The 17,540-nt window shown below is 41.7% G+C and overlaps 1 protein-coding gene across 1 annotated transcript in view; it reads left to right on the top strand.

The window, feature by feature from the left end:
• LIFR (LIF receptor subunit alpha) overlaps nt 1-11,174 on the top strand; it is a 94,656-nt gene extending 83,482 nt beyond the window's left edge. Inside the window, exons 17-21 of the mRNA XM_028492864.2 lie at nt 332-493; nt 1,415-1,508; nt 3,360-3,438; nt 3,821-4,496; nt 7,292-11,174. Of these exons, the coding sequence (XP_028348665.1) occupies nt 332-493; nt 1,415-1,508; nt 3,360-3,438; nt 3,821-4,444 (959 nt within the window). The 3' untranslated portion in view covers nt 4,445-4,496; nt 7,292-11,174. The remainder of the gene's footprint in view (nt 1-331; nt 494-1,414; nt 1,509-3,359; nt 3,439-3,820; nt 4,497-7,291) is intronic.
• Nucleotides 11,175-17,540: the final 6,366 nt, after the last annotated feature.

Here is a 17,540-nt window from a genome sequence, read left to right as displayed (position 1 = left end):
TGAGCCATGACCGCTGAGCCTGCACGTCCGGAGCCTGTGCTCCTCAATGGGAGAGGCTACAACAGTGAGAGGCCCGTGTACCGCAAAAAAAAAAAAAAAAAAAAAAAAAAAAAAATAATAATAATAATAATAATAATAAGTACAGATAACATAGCTACTACCTGGCAGAGGTAGAACTTGAACATGGCTCTGGCTGGCTCCACGGGCCTTGGCCCTGGAGGTGACCAGCATTCAGACTCATTTAAAAAGGATGTGAATGTGACAGGTTTGAGTAACCATGTGATTAAAATGGTATAGAGATCAGTAATAATCTTCTTCACTTTAAAAATAGGTCGTTCTGACATAAAGGTTAAGAATATTACCGACATATCCCAGAAGACACTGAGAATTGCTGATCTTCAAGGTAAAACAAGTTACCATCTGGTCTTGCGAGCCTATACAGATGGAGGAATGGGGCCAGAGAAGAGCATGTTTGTGGTGACAAAGGAAAATTGTGAGTTAAATGTTGTCATCGAGTTGCTTTCCGAACTTAAGTGCATTGTGTTTCTAGTGATTTTTGTTTATATAGGAACGCCCCTTTTTAAAATTTCACATTTTGTTACACTTTTATAGAGGGTGGAGGGCAGTATTGAAAGGCCATGAGATGACTTCATATTTATTCTTACCAGTTATTGCCTAATGCGTACTTAAGAAATTAATGAATTAAGGGTACCTCTGAAGTCTAGAGTTCTAAATTCATGTTGAACTTATATAATGGTCAACTGGTTTAAAATTTTTTTACCCAAAATATTCTGTGATTTTTGATATATCCAGGGAAGAATGTAAGAAATAGCCTTAAAAAAAAGCATAAAGCACAACACTCATAAATTTGAGATGGAAAGTAGAGAAGAGTGATGGACTTGACTAGCTTGTCAACTGCAAAGAACTTTCATTTGATCACGGGCTTATTCTCTAGCCCTGGGCTGGAGTTCATACATGCCCTTAAATAAAGGACCATGTGGAGATGGTTCTCAGCTGGGGGTGATTTTGCCTCCTAGGGGACAGTTGGCAGTGTCTGGTGACATTTTTGGTTGGTGCTACTGGTATCTGGTCATTAGAAGCCCAAGGATGCTGTTAAACTTCCTACAATGCATGTGACAGCCTCCTCCCTGCAAAACACACAAGAAAGAAGTATCTGCCCTAAAATGTCAGTAGTGCCAGGGTAGAGAAACGCTGCTCTGAAGAATTTAAGTGTCAGTATAAAAACTATTCCAGTACTTTTTAAGGTTACATTTTAATAGTTTTTCAGTTTCCCTGCAGCAGTTTGGATTTTTTCTTCAAATAATCTACTGACTTAAACATCTTACAGTGTGAATTTGTTCTATAGTTCATACTAAAAATGTAGATTTTAATATCTGCAATATTCTCTTCTCAGCTGTGGGACTGATTATCGCCATTCTTGTCCCAGTGGCAGTGGCTGTCATTGTCGGAGTGGTAACGAGTATCCTTTGCTATCGGAAACGAGAATGGTAATGATCTACTCTTGCTGTTTTGTTCTTAAGGGCATGATTATTTAGTTTATGTGTTAAAAAATAAGTACAACTTTTGGTGGAAACAAGGTAATAAAAAATATTTGTATTGGTCAGAATTAATATTGGAATTAGTATTAGGCAAGAACATGGCACATTGTTTAAAGGTTTTAAAATTAACAAAGTAAAAGTGTAAATTTTTCCCTACTATATTTACTAATTAAAGTAATAGCAGTTGTACTAAAAAAATATTTACAGGCATAAATAGGTCAATAGCTATATGCAAGATTAAATGTAGTTTAATGATTGAGGTATCACTTGTCCTGGTGACCTATTTAGAAAATCTGGTCATTTATTCAGCAAATAAGAATGACCCCTCCCATGTGAGGGGGGACATAGTGCTGAACTACATAAGAATGGTCATTAGAATTAAAGGATAGTGGGGAGGATGGACGTGAAACCCATAAGCAGTTAATAAATACATGGGTACCGATTGTGAGTGGGTGCTGGGAAGGGCACGGGCGGCATGAGGGGAATAGCGGGGAGTCACGTCACAGGAGGTGGTCAGGCTTCCGTGGCAGCTCCACTGCAGCAGGGTCCCGAGGGGAAGGAGAGGGAGAGAATGTGCCAGGCAGAGAGAATAGCTTCTGTGAGGGCCCAGAAACTGGAAAGAGCTTGATCTTCTGGAGAAAGTGAGAAGTGTGTGTCTGGGTACAGCAGCAAGGGAGTGGTGTGAGCTGAGTGAGGTGAGGTGGGGTAAGCGCGGGGCTCGGGAGAGAGTGCCTCGTGGTCAGCCAGCAGGAGCTGTCCTGGGCTGGGCTTGTGGCACCTGGCTGTGTTCATGCATAGACTGTCCTCGCTGGCCTTAAAAATGCCGGCATTCATAATAAAGAAGAGAATGTACTCTAGCAATCCTGGCTTATAAATTAAAATAGTAACCGTTTAGAACTGTAGAATACCCTGTTTGGTAACCATATTCTCATTACCCAAAATCATGATTTCAATACAAAAAAAAAGATAAAGTTAGGAGATAGTTTAGAAGTTAGAGCATTGTGGACTTACATTAACATTTCTTTTTCCTGCAGGAATTTCAAATAATAAAGGTTTTTTAACAACTATAAATATGATAGGGCACTAAGCAAATTTCGTTTTTGTTTGTGTTTAGTTTTTGCCCGAGATTAATAGCCTTCCTTTCTCTGATAATCTAGAGCCTGTTTTGAGCAGTAGAGAACTACATAATGCAAACATGTTCCCAAGTAGTTGACTGTGCTGAATCCAGTCTGCAGTATGAATATTTTGGTCATGAGTAATGCCCGTATTTGACTTTCTTTTTTTTGTGTGTGTGTGTGGTACGCGGGCCTCTCACTGTTGTGGCCTCTCCCGTTGCGGAGCACAGGCTCCGGACGCGCAGGCTCAGTGGCCATGGCTCACGGGCCCAGCCACTCCGTGGCATGTGGGATCTTCCTGGACCGGGGCACGAACCCGTGTCCCCTGCATCGGCAGGCGGATTCTCAACCACTGCGCCACCAGGGAAGCCCCGTATTTGACTTTTGACTTGATAGCACAATCACCATTTTAATTCTTTGCTTTCCACTTCCATAAGATACATAAGATACTGTAGTTCTAGGAATAGAAGTACTGTTTCTGCTTTTCAGATAGGAACCTCTCAGTGCATTATATTGAAAGCTCTAGTGACTGATCACGCTGAAAATGATCTTCCGTTTTTATCTCAGATATTCATTAGAGTATTCATATGAAATGTCACAGTAAGCCTGATAACTTATTAACTTATTTATTGTCTAATTGATAATCTTATCATTATTAAATGTACTTAATCATCTTTGTTTAAAGGATTAAAGAAACCTTCTACCCTGATATTCCAAATCCAGAAAATTGTAAAGCTTTACAGTTTCAAAAGAGTGTCTGTGAGGTAATCCTTTATTTTCTTATGTTTACCTTTGAAGTACTGACTTCCTTTTTTTAGTTTTTTGTGAAAAGTTTTTAACATGTCAGTGTCATCCAGAGTAAAATGTATTGAGAAAATAGCAGTGCTTGAACATCTGCTGAACTTCTAAAATTATTAATTTTAAATTGTTTGTACACGGTCTTTTTTTCACTACTATTAAGACCAAGGAAAATATTGATATGTAGAAAAGAAAGTAGCTTTGCTCTAGTATGCACTACAGAATAGCAGAGACACATTTTTATAAGCAGCTGTGAAAAACAATATAAAATAATGCTTCTTTTTGTAGGAGAGGCATTGCAGCAGCTTTTCGTGGCATCCTAATCCCTGTTTTAAAACTTATTTCTAGGGAAACAGCGCTCTTAAAACATTGGAAATGAATCCTTGCACCCCAAATAATGTTGAGGTTCTGGAAACTCGATCAACAGTTCCTAAAATAGAAGATACAGAAATAATTTCTCCAGTAGCTGAGCGTCCAGAAGATAGCACTGATGTGCAACCGGAAAACCATGTGGTTGTATCCTATTGTCCACCAGTCATTGAGGAAGAGATAGTGAACCCAGGAGCGGATGAAGCCGGAGGGGCCTCACAAGTCATTTACATTGACATTCAGTCCATGTACCAGCCTCAGGCAAAACCAGAGGAAGAACCCGAAAACGACCCTGTAGGGGGGACAGGGTATAAGCCACAAATGCACCTCCTCGTTACTTCTACTGTAGAAGATCTGGCTGCAGATGATGATTTAGACAAAACTGCAGGTTACAGACCTCAGGCAAATGTAAATACTTGGAACTTAGTATCTCCAGACTCACCTAGGTCCACAGACAGCAACAGTGAAATTGTCTCTTTTGGAAGTCCATGCTCCATTAACTCCCGACAATTTTTGATTCCTCCTAAAGACGAAGATTCTCCTAAATCTAATGGAGGAGGCTGGTCCTTCACAAACTTTTTTCAGAACAAACCAAACGATTAACAGTGTCTCCCTGTCACTTCAGTCTACCATCTCAATGAGCTCCTGTTGCCAGGTCAGCACTGGGCGCCTTGGAGGGATCCTGTGAAGTGTTGCTAGTGAGGTGGACTTCACTCATGCAAGTTACACTGAAAGTGTTAATGTGCTTCTGATGCGGTCTCAAAGCCAAAACACAGTAACTCGAAATTCAGTCCACACAACTCACAGTTTGGAGCTATTTGTGATTCGAGCCAAAGAATTCTCATATTGCTTTACCTTTAGGAAGCATTTCAATAACGGATACTGCCTGGTCCATACGTGCAAAACAAATCCCACAGCCACTGTATTCTGTTCTGTTGTTCATCAGGTTTTCTCATGCATATACCTTATGGAATTGTAAGCAGATTTGCAGGCAAGGGAGAAAAATGTCAGAGTAACAGATGATGTTTATTTGCCTGACATTTGCTCCATTCTAGATGAAAAACAAGCACAGATTTTAAAACTTTTAACATTATTCTCTATCCACAGCATTTAAGAAAACTAATATAATTTTTAATGTATCAACAGCAACACCTATTTAGTGTTTTGTTTGATAAAGTATGTTGATTTCTGTGCCTACTGTATAATGGTTATCAAACAGTTTTCTCAGGGGTACAAACTTGGAAAACAAGCGTGACACTGACCAGCTCAAATCAGAATCATGTTTTCTTGCTTTGGAAGATTTTTCACACCCTTCCATTATTTTTTAGCTTTTATGCTAGCTTCCCTTATTAGGTTGCCCTAATATTTAAAACTAAATTTCTAGGACTATAGATCTTAAGTTTTAAAAAAAAATCATTGTTTTGTTTTTTGGTGACAGTGTCAGCTTTATAAATATATGAGCAAATTCAATATTCCTCATAAGCATGTAATTCCAGTGACTTACTATTTGAGACGACTACTAAGCAATATCTGGTGGCATTAGCCGTCTGTATAGTTTGGATTGGCCTCAGTCCCTCCTGAGAAGACCATGCTTTGAGCCCCGGTTGCCCAGGCAGTGACGATCTCTGACACCTTCTAGCAGGTGTTCCTCCTCATTGTGCATCTTAGCAGTTCCTCCCTCTTAAAGGGTCATCAGTCCAGACTATCTGATTCAGCCCTCAGATTTTTACTTGTAAAACTAAAGATAATGCTTCTTATAGGGACAGTTACTCAAGGGCTATTTTATGTGGAATATCATAAGATGGCTTTGAATCTGTGGGCATACCCGTATTAAAGGTGCAGCAGTTGCTCTGGGAGTCGTCCAGAGTTGTGTCCTCACAGCATCCTCTGCCCACTGCTGGTTTTCATAAGTGATGTCTAGAATGAATGTGGTTCTTGGAAAAGCAAACTGAAAATCTAAAAAGTGTATATTTTCCCTGCCCTCAGGTTGTCTATGTATTTTGAGTTAAGGCCAAAGTACTTGAAAATTTCGAAGATCTAAAGAAGTCAAGATATGCCTTTTTTTTTTTATCATCTGAGGTTCTGTAATGTGTTTGCACATAATGGATCAGTTATTTTTTTTCTAGCGCATAATGTATCGTTGTAAAAACCATGCTGTGGAAAAAAGCCACAATAAGGGTGACAAGGGAGAAAGTCTGTTTAGGTACTCTGTTTATGAATCCTGATTTTAATTGCTAGGATTCAGTTAAATTCCTCAGCTTCTTGATATATGAACATGTGGAGTGAAATACAATTAATTATGTATACAAATAGTGTAGTAAAACTACATAATATAGCTCACAGAAATTTTCAACAATGAAAATTATATCAAACCAGAGCCACCTGTAAACAGTTCGCTCTGTCTTCTCATTTCTCCTGTTGGGCTCCTTCCCTTTGGTTCCACCCCAGACACTCAGACCTGGGCCTGCCTTCTCTCCCTGCAGAAGCTTGTCGTTACCACACCCCTCTTGCCCTCAACTCATGCCTTTTTCCCCATCAAAATTCACCAATCGTGTACCTCCTGTCTTTAGGATAAGTGTTGGCCAAGGTAGAAGTTTACTGATCTAAACTCCACTAGCCTGAGGTAACGGGAAAAGACCAGAAGAGATTGTTTGGTCTCTGCCATTAATGCATATGCGTTTCAACTGTGACCATCTGTATCCAGAGCCCTATCTAACCTACATTATGACTCATTTGTTCAGCTAATGGTGAATATCACTGGGGCTCTTGAGTCCTATCACTCCATCCAAGACTTCACAGCTTTTTCTGCATGAAAAAGATTCCGAGTGCAGCTCACCTCTCCCTGCCTCTGTGCCAGATCGCTGGGTTAATGAGAAGCAGAGTTATCGCTCTGTTAGTCTGGGCAGGCTCCTTATCACCTGTGATATGCTTAGAAGAGTGTGGTTTAGGTCTGAGGTCAAAACAGTTTTCCTTATCTTTTCCCGTTGAATTGAGGATAGCCAGACCTGCTCTGCAGATGGGAAGGGATTACTTCCCAACCCCTGCCCCACCTGGGCACATGGGGACAGGGCGAGGGGAGGGAGCTGGGGAGAGAGGAAACACCCTCTGTCACATATCTCTGGTTGCTTGTGGCACTGGAGACCCTGGTAAACGTGCACTGTTTGTCAGTGCCAGGACCACGCACACAGGTGACAAGTGGTCTAATAGGGCCTTTCTCTGTCCAGTCACATTAGCTCCTCTTTCTGGGGGAGGGCTAACTAAAGGCTGCTTAGAAGGGGAGGCTAGATGTGTTCCCTCCAGCACTTCCTGACTGGGAGAATAATTGGGAAACCCCTCTTTCCTGCTAAAGTTTCCAACTAGAGTCCAATCATTGGTTAGAAAATTCTAAATGTCTGAAGCAGAAGTATATCCCATTATGTCTTTTTTTTTCCCCCATTATGTCTTGATTAGTGCTGTGTAAAGGATACATTTTCACATCTCCTACAAGCCAGTTAACTTATCAGCCAGTTTCAGATCAAGCTTCCCTTGTGAGGAATGGAGATTCTGGTGGTCATTTTGACTGCATTTCTCTTGTGAGTGGCCATCTTAAATAAACAATGTTTAACATTAAAGTATTTTTGGAAGACTTAGCTAGGCTTTTGACATTAGACGGGCCTTGTAAATTATGTATTGCATGGATTAGCATCCGTATACGATTGAAGTCTTCAGTGTGCTGAACCTGTAGATGCCTGGATTTGACATATGGCCCGAGTATCTGGATAGTTGAATTAGGTGTTTATGTGCTTAGGTGATAGAGGTGCTTTGTTCCTGCAGCTTAGACACAGTGGCAGCCATTCATGGAAAAGTTTCAGCCTCATTTTCCATACCAGCATTGCCTTCATGGTTCATGTATCTGAAGGATTGCATTTAGAACATCTACTCCTCTTGCACTCTCGGAAACTGTGGTAAGAGTCACATTCTTAAACCTTCATGCAACTTGTATTCTTGTTGGAAATTAGTCCTGTAATTTCTTAATTGTCTTCATACCGTCCATATTTAAAGAACATTACAGGCCTTTCTGTATTTGAATAATTAGATGTAGTTTACTGAAGGAGACTAGGGAACATTTTCTTCCAAAAGGAATTTGGAATCAATTTTATGATAGCTTGAAATGAAAGTACTCCCTAACCTGTCAATATGCAGAAAATGTTATCTGAAATTTTTCTACTGCTCAGGCACATAACCAGATAAAACTTTTTTTTTCTATTTAATTTTTACTGTTTTCTGTTTTGAATCATGTTAAAATGTGTGTATCTTTTATAAAATGCCTTTTTATCCTTATTTTGAAAGTATAAAATTGGGCATCTCAGAAGTCAAATGTAGGATCATTAGCTAATCGATGGAAGTTCAGTCAATTTTTTATTGACTGAGTTCCATCCCAGAATGTGCAGATTCAACAGAGTTTTCCTGAAAGGTGGTATGTCTCAAGATCTAGCTTGTGTAGATCTGAGACCATTGGCTTGAAGATTCAAATCTACTCTAGAAGTGACTCCACAGTTTGAGTGAAAACTTGAGAAAGACTCATGCAAAAGCATCACTAGATATCTTATTCCAACCTAATTTTAAGTGTTCACAGTATCTTTTTATTTGATGGGTACACAATGTGGGACATGTTTGTACCAACCAAGTGGTTCTAGTAAATCAACAACACATTGATGTGTGAGCTTAACTGACTAGGATAAGCACTCATTCTCCTGATAAACTCTTTCTTCAAAGGATTATTTTAAACTGGTATTTCCTGCTGAAACAACATTTCATGGTACCATGCCCATCTTTATTTTTTATATCCAGAAGAAAATCGTTCACAAAAGAAAATAAGTTGTGACTAAACTTACTTGGAAATGCAGCTTTTAGACATGACCTTAGAATATCATTGTTAATGGCTTCTTTTGAATTTGGTCTATTTATACCTCCGTGGATTATGTACCAGGGCTATTAATATTTAAACCTCTTATTTCAATAGGGTGGTGAGATTTTTATTCCTTTTCAGTTAGTACTTTTGTCTTAACTATTGCATGATCATATTCATGCTAATTATAATACAAAGGAACTATTTTTAATGCTGATAATGGATTAAAGAACAACATTCTGTTCATTGAAATGTCAGGCTTTATTGTATATGGTAAAATTTCAGGGGATGTGATTTGAATATATCCAAACCCTTATAATTATGATACTGAGCTATGACAGGATTCTGTTAATTTTAACCATGGGTAGCATTTGTTTCTTCCTCTATTAAGAATGTTAATATTTTGGATTATACATGTCCATGTTTTCAAGAGAATTTACCTGTGCAAGACAAATTCTAACTGTGCAACATTTTTATGAAAATGAAAAGTGATGTTTTTAAGAGGGAAACGCGCTGAATTTTTTTTCCTATGTGCAAGTGCCTAGTTGAAGAAACGTAGAAACAATAAATTCAGAAGCTCTTAAATACTAACCAAATTCAAAACAGTAATAACTTATATTACTTTTTGGTTGCTATAACTGAATACCCTAAAAACTGAGAGATGTGAATGGGGGGAAAAAATGAATGTTTAATTGATAAGGAATTGGTTTTTATTACATTTACATATATCTTCTAAGATTGCCTTTGCAGTAGCCAATCAGAACTTTAAAACAAACAAAAAAACTAACAATATAGACCTTATGCTGCACTTAAGCCAAAAATACTTTGTATACCTGATTGAATGGCTCACTTAAATGTATTGAATTTCCTTATACATTTAAAATGTACTTCCCTTAAGAATTACTCCATTTTAAATGGGTAACTTTCAATTTCTGACCTTAACTATTTTTCCTCAGCATTCCGGTGGTATATTATAAAAGCTCGGAAGATTTCTAGGTGGTAATGCAATCTTAATTAAAAAACATGGACAAGTTAACTGTTAGGTTTAACCTTAACATTAGTATTTTTTAGTTGATCGTAGAAAACAGTACTGCATAATGATTTTCATAAATTATTTTTTTCAAATACTCTGTCCCCAGTTTTATTTTCAATACGTTTTCCCATTATTTATGATATATCCTTCAATTTAATTTTTTCCTTCCAACATAATGTTTCAGAAAAATGTGAATACGTTATGAATACAACACACAAAAAGAAACCCTATTCCATTCACTGTTGTGGAGGGTAGGTATTACATGATACCCTGGGATTGGGATTTGTTTTATCCAATTATTTTCTCCAAAAGGAGCAAGGCATTTTCTTACATTTCATTTCAGAATTGCTTGAAAAAGATTGGCCTGGATAGAGAGACATCCTAAATTTGAGACGGTGCCACCTTAAGGTATGTCCAAAGGTAAAATCATTTTAGAACACTCAGTTTTCCTAGTAGGAGTGTGTTACCTTTCTTTCTCTTTGATTAGCTGGCCACAGTCAGAGGTCCTTATAATGCTAGGAAGTTAGCATTTTTTACTTTCAAAATTGCATTAGAGTGAATTACTGTTTACAAAATACACATACTGTGAACAGATATAAGTTTTTGTCTTTTATAAGGTTGTCTGTAGAATGAGTGTTTTTTTAAAGGGGATGTTATATGTTAAATATTTTCAGTTTTTTATAAATACTAGTAACTGTTTACTAATTTTTGTTTGGTCAGGTGTATGCAAATGTAGCTGAAAGATAGGGAGAAACTGCAAATCCAGAACTGTTTCATTTTTCATTTCTTGAAATGTTACCACTACAGACTTTTTTTAAAAATCTGAATGATCAGTTGTGATGTTCTGTACCTAAAATCGTGCTTAATCATATCAGGAAACATTTCAATATACATATGCAGGAAGCAAACTATAGATTGCAGTATATTTGTGTGATATTCAGTCTGATTCACAAAAGTCCGAGTTTAATATGGAATAAAACAACTCCGCTTACAGAGACGACAGCTGAAGTATTTTCTACCTTATGAAAATTTGGAGATTATGTTGCTGTCAGAAGGAAAAATTTGGACATTTTATATCATTGTATAATTTCAGAATTTAGTTTCCATATCTTTTGGGAGACATGATTAATAGCAAGAACACAGAATATAAGTAACCTATTACTAAGACACCTTAAATGTAAAACTAGTATGCTTGGCTGTTAACTCTAAAGATGTTACTTATGTTTGTTTTTAAAACATGCATGTATTTAACGATTTTATCATAGTATTGTCATGGAAAAAATAAATATATTTTCTTACAACTTACACTGACAGATTTGGGCATTACTTTGGGTTTTTTTTTTTTTCCTTCTGTTTTAAGCACTTAGGAGAAGTGGCTCCTGCTTTGTTGTTGTTAATACTTTTGGTTCTATCTCATAAGAATTATAGTGGTTATGAAGCAATCACATAGGGCTCTGACTACATTTTTAATATTTTAATATATTGCTATGCCATTGATATAACCTTCCATAAGTTTTCTTAAATCTATATTCTATTTACCAGACAGGTTACCATAAAATAATCAGATAGTGGGGAGCCAACATTATAAAACACATACTAAATAAATACTCGTCCTTAAAGTATGGTTTTTAATTGTTTTCCTCTGAGGATAACCTAAACATTTCTTGAAATTCTAGAGATATATCAAAATTTTATTATCAAGTTTTTGAATTGGGAAATATAGTCATTGATTCAGCAAAACCTCAGTAATTTTAAAGGATGAAGTGATCTTAAATAGAATTTCATAAGGGGAGAAATTAAGTCTTCAGTCTTATGTAGCCTACGCTCACCCAGAGTAACAACTGATGTATTATGAAGAAACTGTAGACCAATCTTAAATTAACTGTGAAACACATGTTACTATGTAAGTACTATTTAAGAGCTCATACATGTGGTCTCTCCTTTACGGAGACCTCAGTGCATATCTAGTTTCCCAGATGGTGAGTTCTTGAGCCAAAATGTGTAGCACCATCAACCCCAGGAAGTTTGAAAGGATCAAAAGGAGAGGAATGATGTAGTTATTAGGGGAAAGCAGAACAGAGGTGTATGAGTAATGTTTTTCATGTATGGTATTCCACATCACACTAAATGTTAGCGTACAAACAAGTTCATTACAAAAGGCCTGTGTAAGAACTGGTTTTCAATGGCCTATAAATTTGATCCATTACCCTTCCCCCGGAGTGAGTAATAATAGAATTGAATTAAAAGTACTTACTTCAGTCTGCAAGAACCAATGAAGTTGAAGTAACAAGAGATGTCTTAAACTGATTTGGGTTTAAATCCGAGATGATTTTTATCCCAGAGTAATTACTTTCAGATTAAAGAAACAAGAAAAGCTTTTGAGGATGATTTTGATGGAAACTGGTAAGTGGGAATCATGTTAAAATGAGTACAACTGCCGTGCATGGAGCTCATAATTATCCATCCCTACACGTTTGCAAGATGAGAAAGAATTTCAAGTCTCAGCTGACATTGAAACCTTTTCCCCGTCCTGTCCCCAGCCAACTTGATCTCGGCCGCAGAGCTGGGTCTTCACTCTGGACTCAGCCTTCAGAAGCAGGGCGGGTCTGGTTCTCTTCCTGGCACTAGAGGCCTTGCACGGATACCCCACCCACATTCTCCTCGAGTTGATGGAGAAGCCGGAAACCTTGAGGAAGCAGAGCATTAACAACACGTGGCCCTTCCTGGTCCCAGATTGCCCAAGGACCAGTGCAAACGACGCACCCTCTTCAGAGATGTACCTGGAGTCTGACTTCCTCAATCACCTTTTGTGGCTCCTTTCCTTTCCTGTGGCTTCTGCAGGCGTCACGCCCCGGGCAGCGGCTGCCTCGTGTGAGCTGCGCAGCCCTGGCTCCCGGCCAGTTTCACCACCACTGACTACCGGGCGACCCCGGAGAAATTCCTCCACCTCTCACCTCATTCTCAGCTCCGAGCTGGGGGTCTTGATAACCTACCTTTGTGCAGTTGCGGGGATGCCAGGTGGCGGCCACAACGCTCCCGACAGAACAGGTGTCGGGTTGTTACACGCTCCTCTATCCCTTGAGAAACCTCAGGGGCACCTTGGACTTTCTAACCAGCACCTTAAAGAGGTAAATGCCTTAAAACTGGCTTAGATGCACCTTAGGTTAGTGACATCTCTCAGGTACCCAGAGGGGAGTTAGCCAGCAGGAGACCTGCTAATTAAAGCACGGGATCGCTTCCCACGGGACCCGATGCTGTAGCCTTCACCTTTCTTCACTTGGGTAACTTCTTCCGGTCTCCGTCTAAGCGGCGCTGCTCAGAGTAAGTCTTTCCAGGCTCCTGGGAGCCCCGTCGTCTGCCTTCCCAGCACGCCCACCTCTCCGCGGTCCGAGCACAATCCTAAGGCTTCATTTGATAGCAGGAGTTGAACGGCTGCATCCATAGAGCTTAGCGTAGTGTCCGCCGCATCACAAGTGCTTGATGAATATTCTTTAAATCATTGCGCCTTGAAAGAAAAAGCAGTTTAATATGTTTCCCTAGATATTAGAAATGTTGTCTTACAGAGAGGTGACACGCCTGTGGAAGAGTCTCCAAGGATGGAAAGACAGGGCAGGCCTCGTGGAGCTGGCATGCCCCGGAAGAGGAAGGAGTCTTCCCAGGTCATCTGGGAGAAGATCCTGCTGTTCATGGTAGATGCTCCAGTATTTGTTGCATGCAGCTACCCTTTGTTCTCCTCAAAGGAGATTTACCCTCATCCTGTTATCTCTTTGACAGGAGCAGATAGAGGATAAATGGGCTTTACTGGAAGTGACCACAGGTTAGGGCCCTTCTCCCACCCACTGCCCATTCCCCACCTCCTCCCGCTTTAAAATGTATTTCACCCTCTCTGTCGGGTTCTCTCCATCCTTCCAAGTGACAATTTGCATCATCAAGCGATTCGTTCCTGCCCCCATCTCTCTTTCCCCAATCGCGTATCTGCTTCTCTAGGAGACAATCCGTGCCCCATCTCCCAGGCATTTACTTGATGGGCAGGTGCCCTGGTACTTGCTGCAGGCTGCACTGGGCTATAGTCTCCTACTCCACCCAGAACTGACACATACCTCTCCTCCACACCCAAAACTCTCAGGCCAGACGTCCCCAAAGAGCTGGACCCGTGGTTTCAGGCTCCTCCAAGTCTACAGCCTTACATTCAGAGAGAAGAGGACGCCCTTCCTTCTGGCTCCCAGGGAGGACTCTGGTTGGCCTGGCCTGTGTCACGTGTCCATCGCTGGTCCACTTGTGTGGCCCAACAGAAGTTCTATTCAAGGGCCACTTCAACAAGTACCACATAGTTAGAGTTGGAAGAGGACCGGTCCCCCAAAAGAAGGAAGGTGATATTCTGAGTGGACAGAACAATAAATCAGCACTATAGACTCACTGAAGAAAAGCTAGAGAATAGATAAAAGGAAAAAGAAAAAAAATCCCTCAACCTTCTCATGCAGCATTAGCTATTTTTAACATTTTACTTTTTGTCCTTTCAGACATTTTTCTATGTGAATGTGTATGTATATATATATTTACACATATTTTCATGTTTGTACCTGTACATATATATATAATTGTATATTCTATTTTGGAACTTGATTCTTTTACATAACATTTTGAAAATCTTTGAATATCAATAGGATATTTTATGGCATTATTCTTTCATGGACATATAAGATTCCAAAGTATAGATGAATTCTTTAAATTCAGCATTCTGGACATTTGTACTGTTCACACTTTTCATTAAATAATGGATGACTTTAAAACTCAGATGAAGCTGTTTGGCACGGATTATTTTCAGCCTTAAGAAGCCACACTTGAATTCACACTAGGTGCCACTGGCCCGTGATGCTCAAGAACTCCCAAACCAGCTTTCCTATGCTGTCATATGTGGTTTTCACCACTGAGCAACTAGTGAAGATTTTGACCTAATGCAGAGTTCTACTGCTTACGTGCCGTTTCCTCTAAGATGATGGGGCGGCCAGCAGGAGCTTGGAGCGGGGGCTGCTCAGGGCTCATCCACTGAATTCCAAGCTGGGCCCTTAGTCATTGGCGACGGCTCCAGGACCCAGGGGAAACAGGTTATTGCAATATTTATTGATATAAGGAGAAATTTTAAAAGACTGCCATGCTCTCTGGGAATAGAAGTTCTCTTATCCTGGGAGTCTTGGTTTGTCTCATGGTTTGGGGAAGTAGCAGACTGTGGCACATTCTTTGGATGGGACAGCACATGACGTAAAGTGCACTTGAAGGAAACAAAGCAGGTCTCTGGTGAAGTACAGTCTGCAGGTGGGAGAGACTGGGGTCAGAGGTGAAGAGGGTTGGCGGAGGCAGATTCTAAGATGGTCCCTGGGACTCCTGGGCGCGGCTCTACACACCTGGTACAATCCCACCCCCTGGAGTGTGGCCCGGCCTGTGCCTATGACAGGAAGGCACTCCCACAATCAGGTTACTCATCAGTCGACCCTGTGTTAATGAAAAGGGAGGCTGCACAGGGCGGGCCTAACCTAATCAGGAGAGCTCTTACAAGAGAGACCGGGCCTCTCAGAAAGACGGTCTCCTGCTGCCTTCGAAGAAGCGGGTGCCCAGTGGGCTTGGAAGAGGGCCCGAGTCTCCAAGGACCCCACAGGCCTGGCCGATGCTGGTTTGAGGAACAGAGACTTCACTGGCCTTCATGTTCTCCCCAGTGCCTCGCCCAGGTCGGTTTGCATACAGTGAGTATCCACGGAGGGGCCGCTCCAGCAGTGCTTGGGAGGATCCGGGAAATCATTTCGCACCCCCACCCCATCCTAACAACCACAAAGCCTCCGAACAAACTCCGAGGACTCCAGGCTTCCAGGCCAGAGGTAGTCATGTGACCGTGAAGCAGGCCCCAACCCTGGGCAAATCCTCTGAGGCGCTGGACCAGGAGATCACACAGCTTATTCTGTTTCTGAGGCGAATATGTGGCCTGGACAACTAGTGGGTACGTTTTCTACTCTACTGGACGGTGCCCCCCGTTTCATACCCACCCTGCCCACACTTGTCCTGTGAGCCCTAAGGTCTGTGAGAGCAAGGAATGCCTGCCGCCAGGGCTGGGAGTCACCATGCAGCAGGCCTTGTACCCTCACCCGCTCTCCTCCGCAGTCCTCTTGTCTGAGGGTCCCTTTACTCTGCTTCTACTTTCCTTCAGCCAATTTCCTAACAGGGCTTTCCACAGCTAATCCTCTGGCCTGGTGCCCGTTGTTGTTTTTTCTAAATGAGCGTAGATGAGCAGATTCCTTGCGCTTCCCTGGCCTTCCTTTTCACAGATATTCCCATCCAAGTCCTCTTTTAGCCAAGTTGGAGGTGCAGCCCCTTAGCACCAGGCTGTCCGAGGCGGCCAGAGCCCCAGGCCGGGCCCTTGCTTGAAGGTGGGCAGCTGGGACATGGGGGGAGGCCTTACCACCACGTGTTCAAAGATCTCTGTGCCTTGGTAAACCTTTTCGATCTTGAGCGAGTCAGAGAGACAAAGAAAGACAACGAGAAAGGCAGCAAACGCAGCCCAAGCGCTGAGACACAGTTCCTTGTACGTCTTTCCAGGAAAAGGCGAGTGCTCCTGGGAGCCGTGCACTTTCTAGGATAAAGATGTCTTAGCAAGGGCAGGAGGAGGAGGAGAGGCAGGGAGTTTTTTTCTGCTGCCTGCCCTGCTCTTGCTGTTCCCAGCTTGGCCAGGGTTGGGCAGGGGCCCAGGGGAGCACACCACTGCTTGGAAATAGCTTGCAGCAACTCCCCTGAGTGCTGGAGGTTATTTGTGGAGGAGAAGCCAGAGGAGAGAAGGAAAAGACTTCAAGCCCAGACCTCATTGCCTGTCGGGGGTCCTGAATCCCTCTCCGATGGAGTAACTCTGGTCTCTGCTTTCAGATTTGTTCAACCCAGAGTCCTTGCGATTGGAGAGCTTTGGAAGAAAGCAGACTTGGAGCTGTGATGAGAGCCCAGCAGGCAGACACTAGGGGACTGGCCTCTGCCCAAATCCCCCTCACCCACAAGACTCTCCTGCCAATGACAGCTAACCGGAGGGAGCCCCAGAACGCCCCTGAACAAGCCTGGGGTCCACGGGCTGCTGCATCTGACTGAAGGTTGGGTAAGGGGTAGAAAAGTTCCACAGTGAAGCACCGTGGTTGTGTCCTGTGGTAGGACCAGGAGCAAGTCACTTGGTCTTTCTGGCCAGCTTTTGTCTTTGTGAGTCAAACTGGCCTTGCCCATGTGCTCTGGCTGTCATCAAAGGAGGGCTGTTGCTGAGATCAAATATGTGAACATTCTTTGAACATGAGGTTGAAGTACAATTACTCACAGGGCCTGTCTCAGCAGCCAGACCATGCTGTAGAACTGGATTAGTCATTTTGCTGCCTGAATATAGCCACCTGTAAACTGGAACTTCCTAATGACAGCCTGTCTCTTCCACCCGGACGCACCAGCTTAAATGCCTTCAGACCTCCTACTCCACAGCCTCCCCGAGGCTGAGGCAGGGCCACTGATATTTCCCTTGTTTGTTTAGTGCGAGCTGTAGAATACCCAGTGCTGATGCAGTTGAATGACCCCCCCCTTTTCCATTTTGGCAAGTAACTACGCAGACTGGGCTGAAGGCAGCACAAAACCCTTACTTTGGATTCTGATCTTGGACTCTGTGCTGGCAGCCCTCGTCCCTCTGGGCTCCTGGATGGTAGTCCTAGAGCTCTTCTTTCCTGCCTTTGACAAGCTAAACACACACCCTTCTCAGCTAAGGGACTGGCTGT

Source organism: Physeter macrocephalus, chromosome 8 (assembly GCF_002837175.3).
Source record: "Physeter macrocephalus isolate SW-GA chromosome 8, ASM283717v5, whole genome shotgun sequence".
Lineage (NCBI taxonomy): Eukaryota > Metazoa > Chordata > Mammalia > Artiodactyla > Physeteridae > Physeter > Physeter macrocephalus.
Note: the sequence above shows the minus strand (reverse complement) of the source record. Positions and strands in the feature narration are given on the sequence as shown.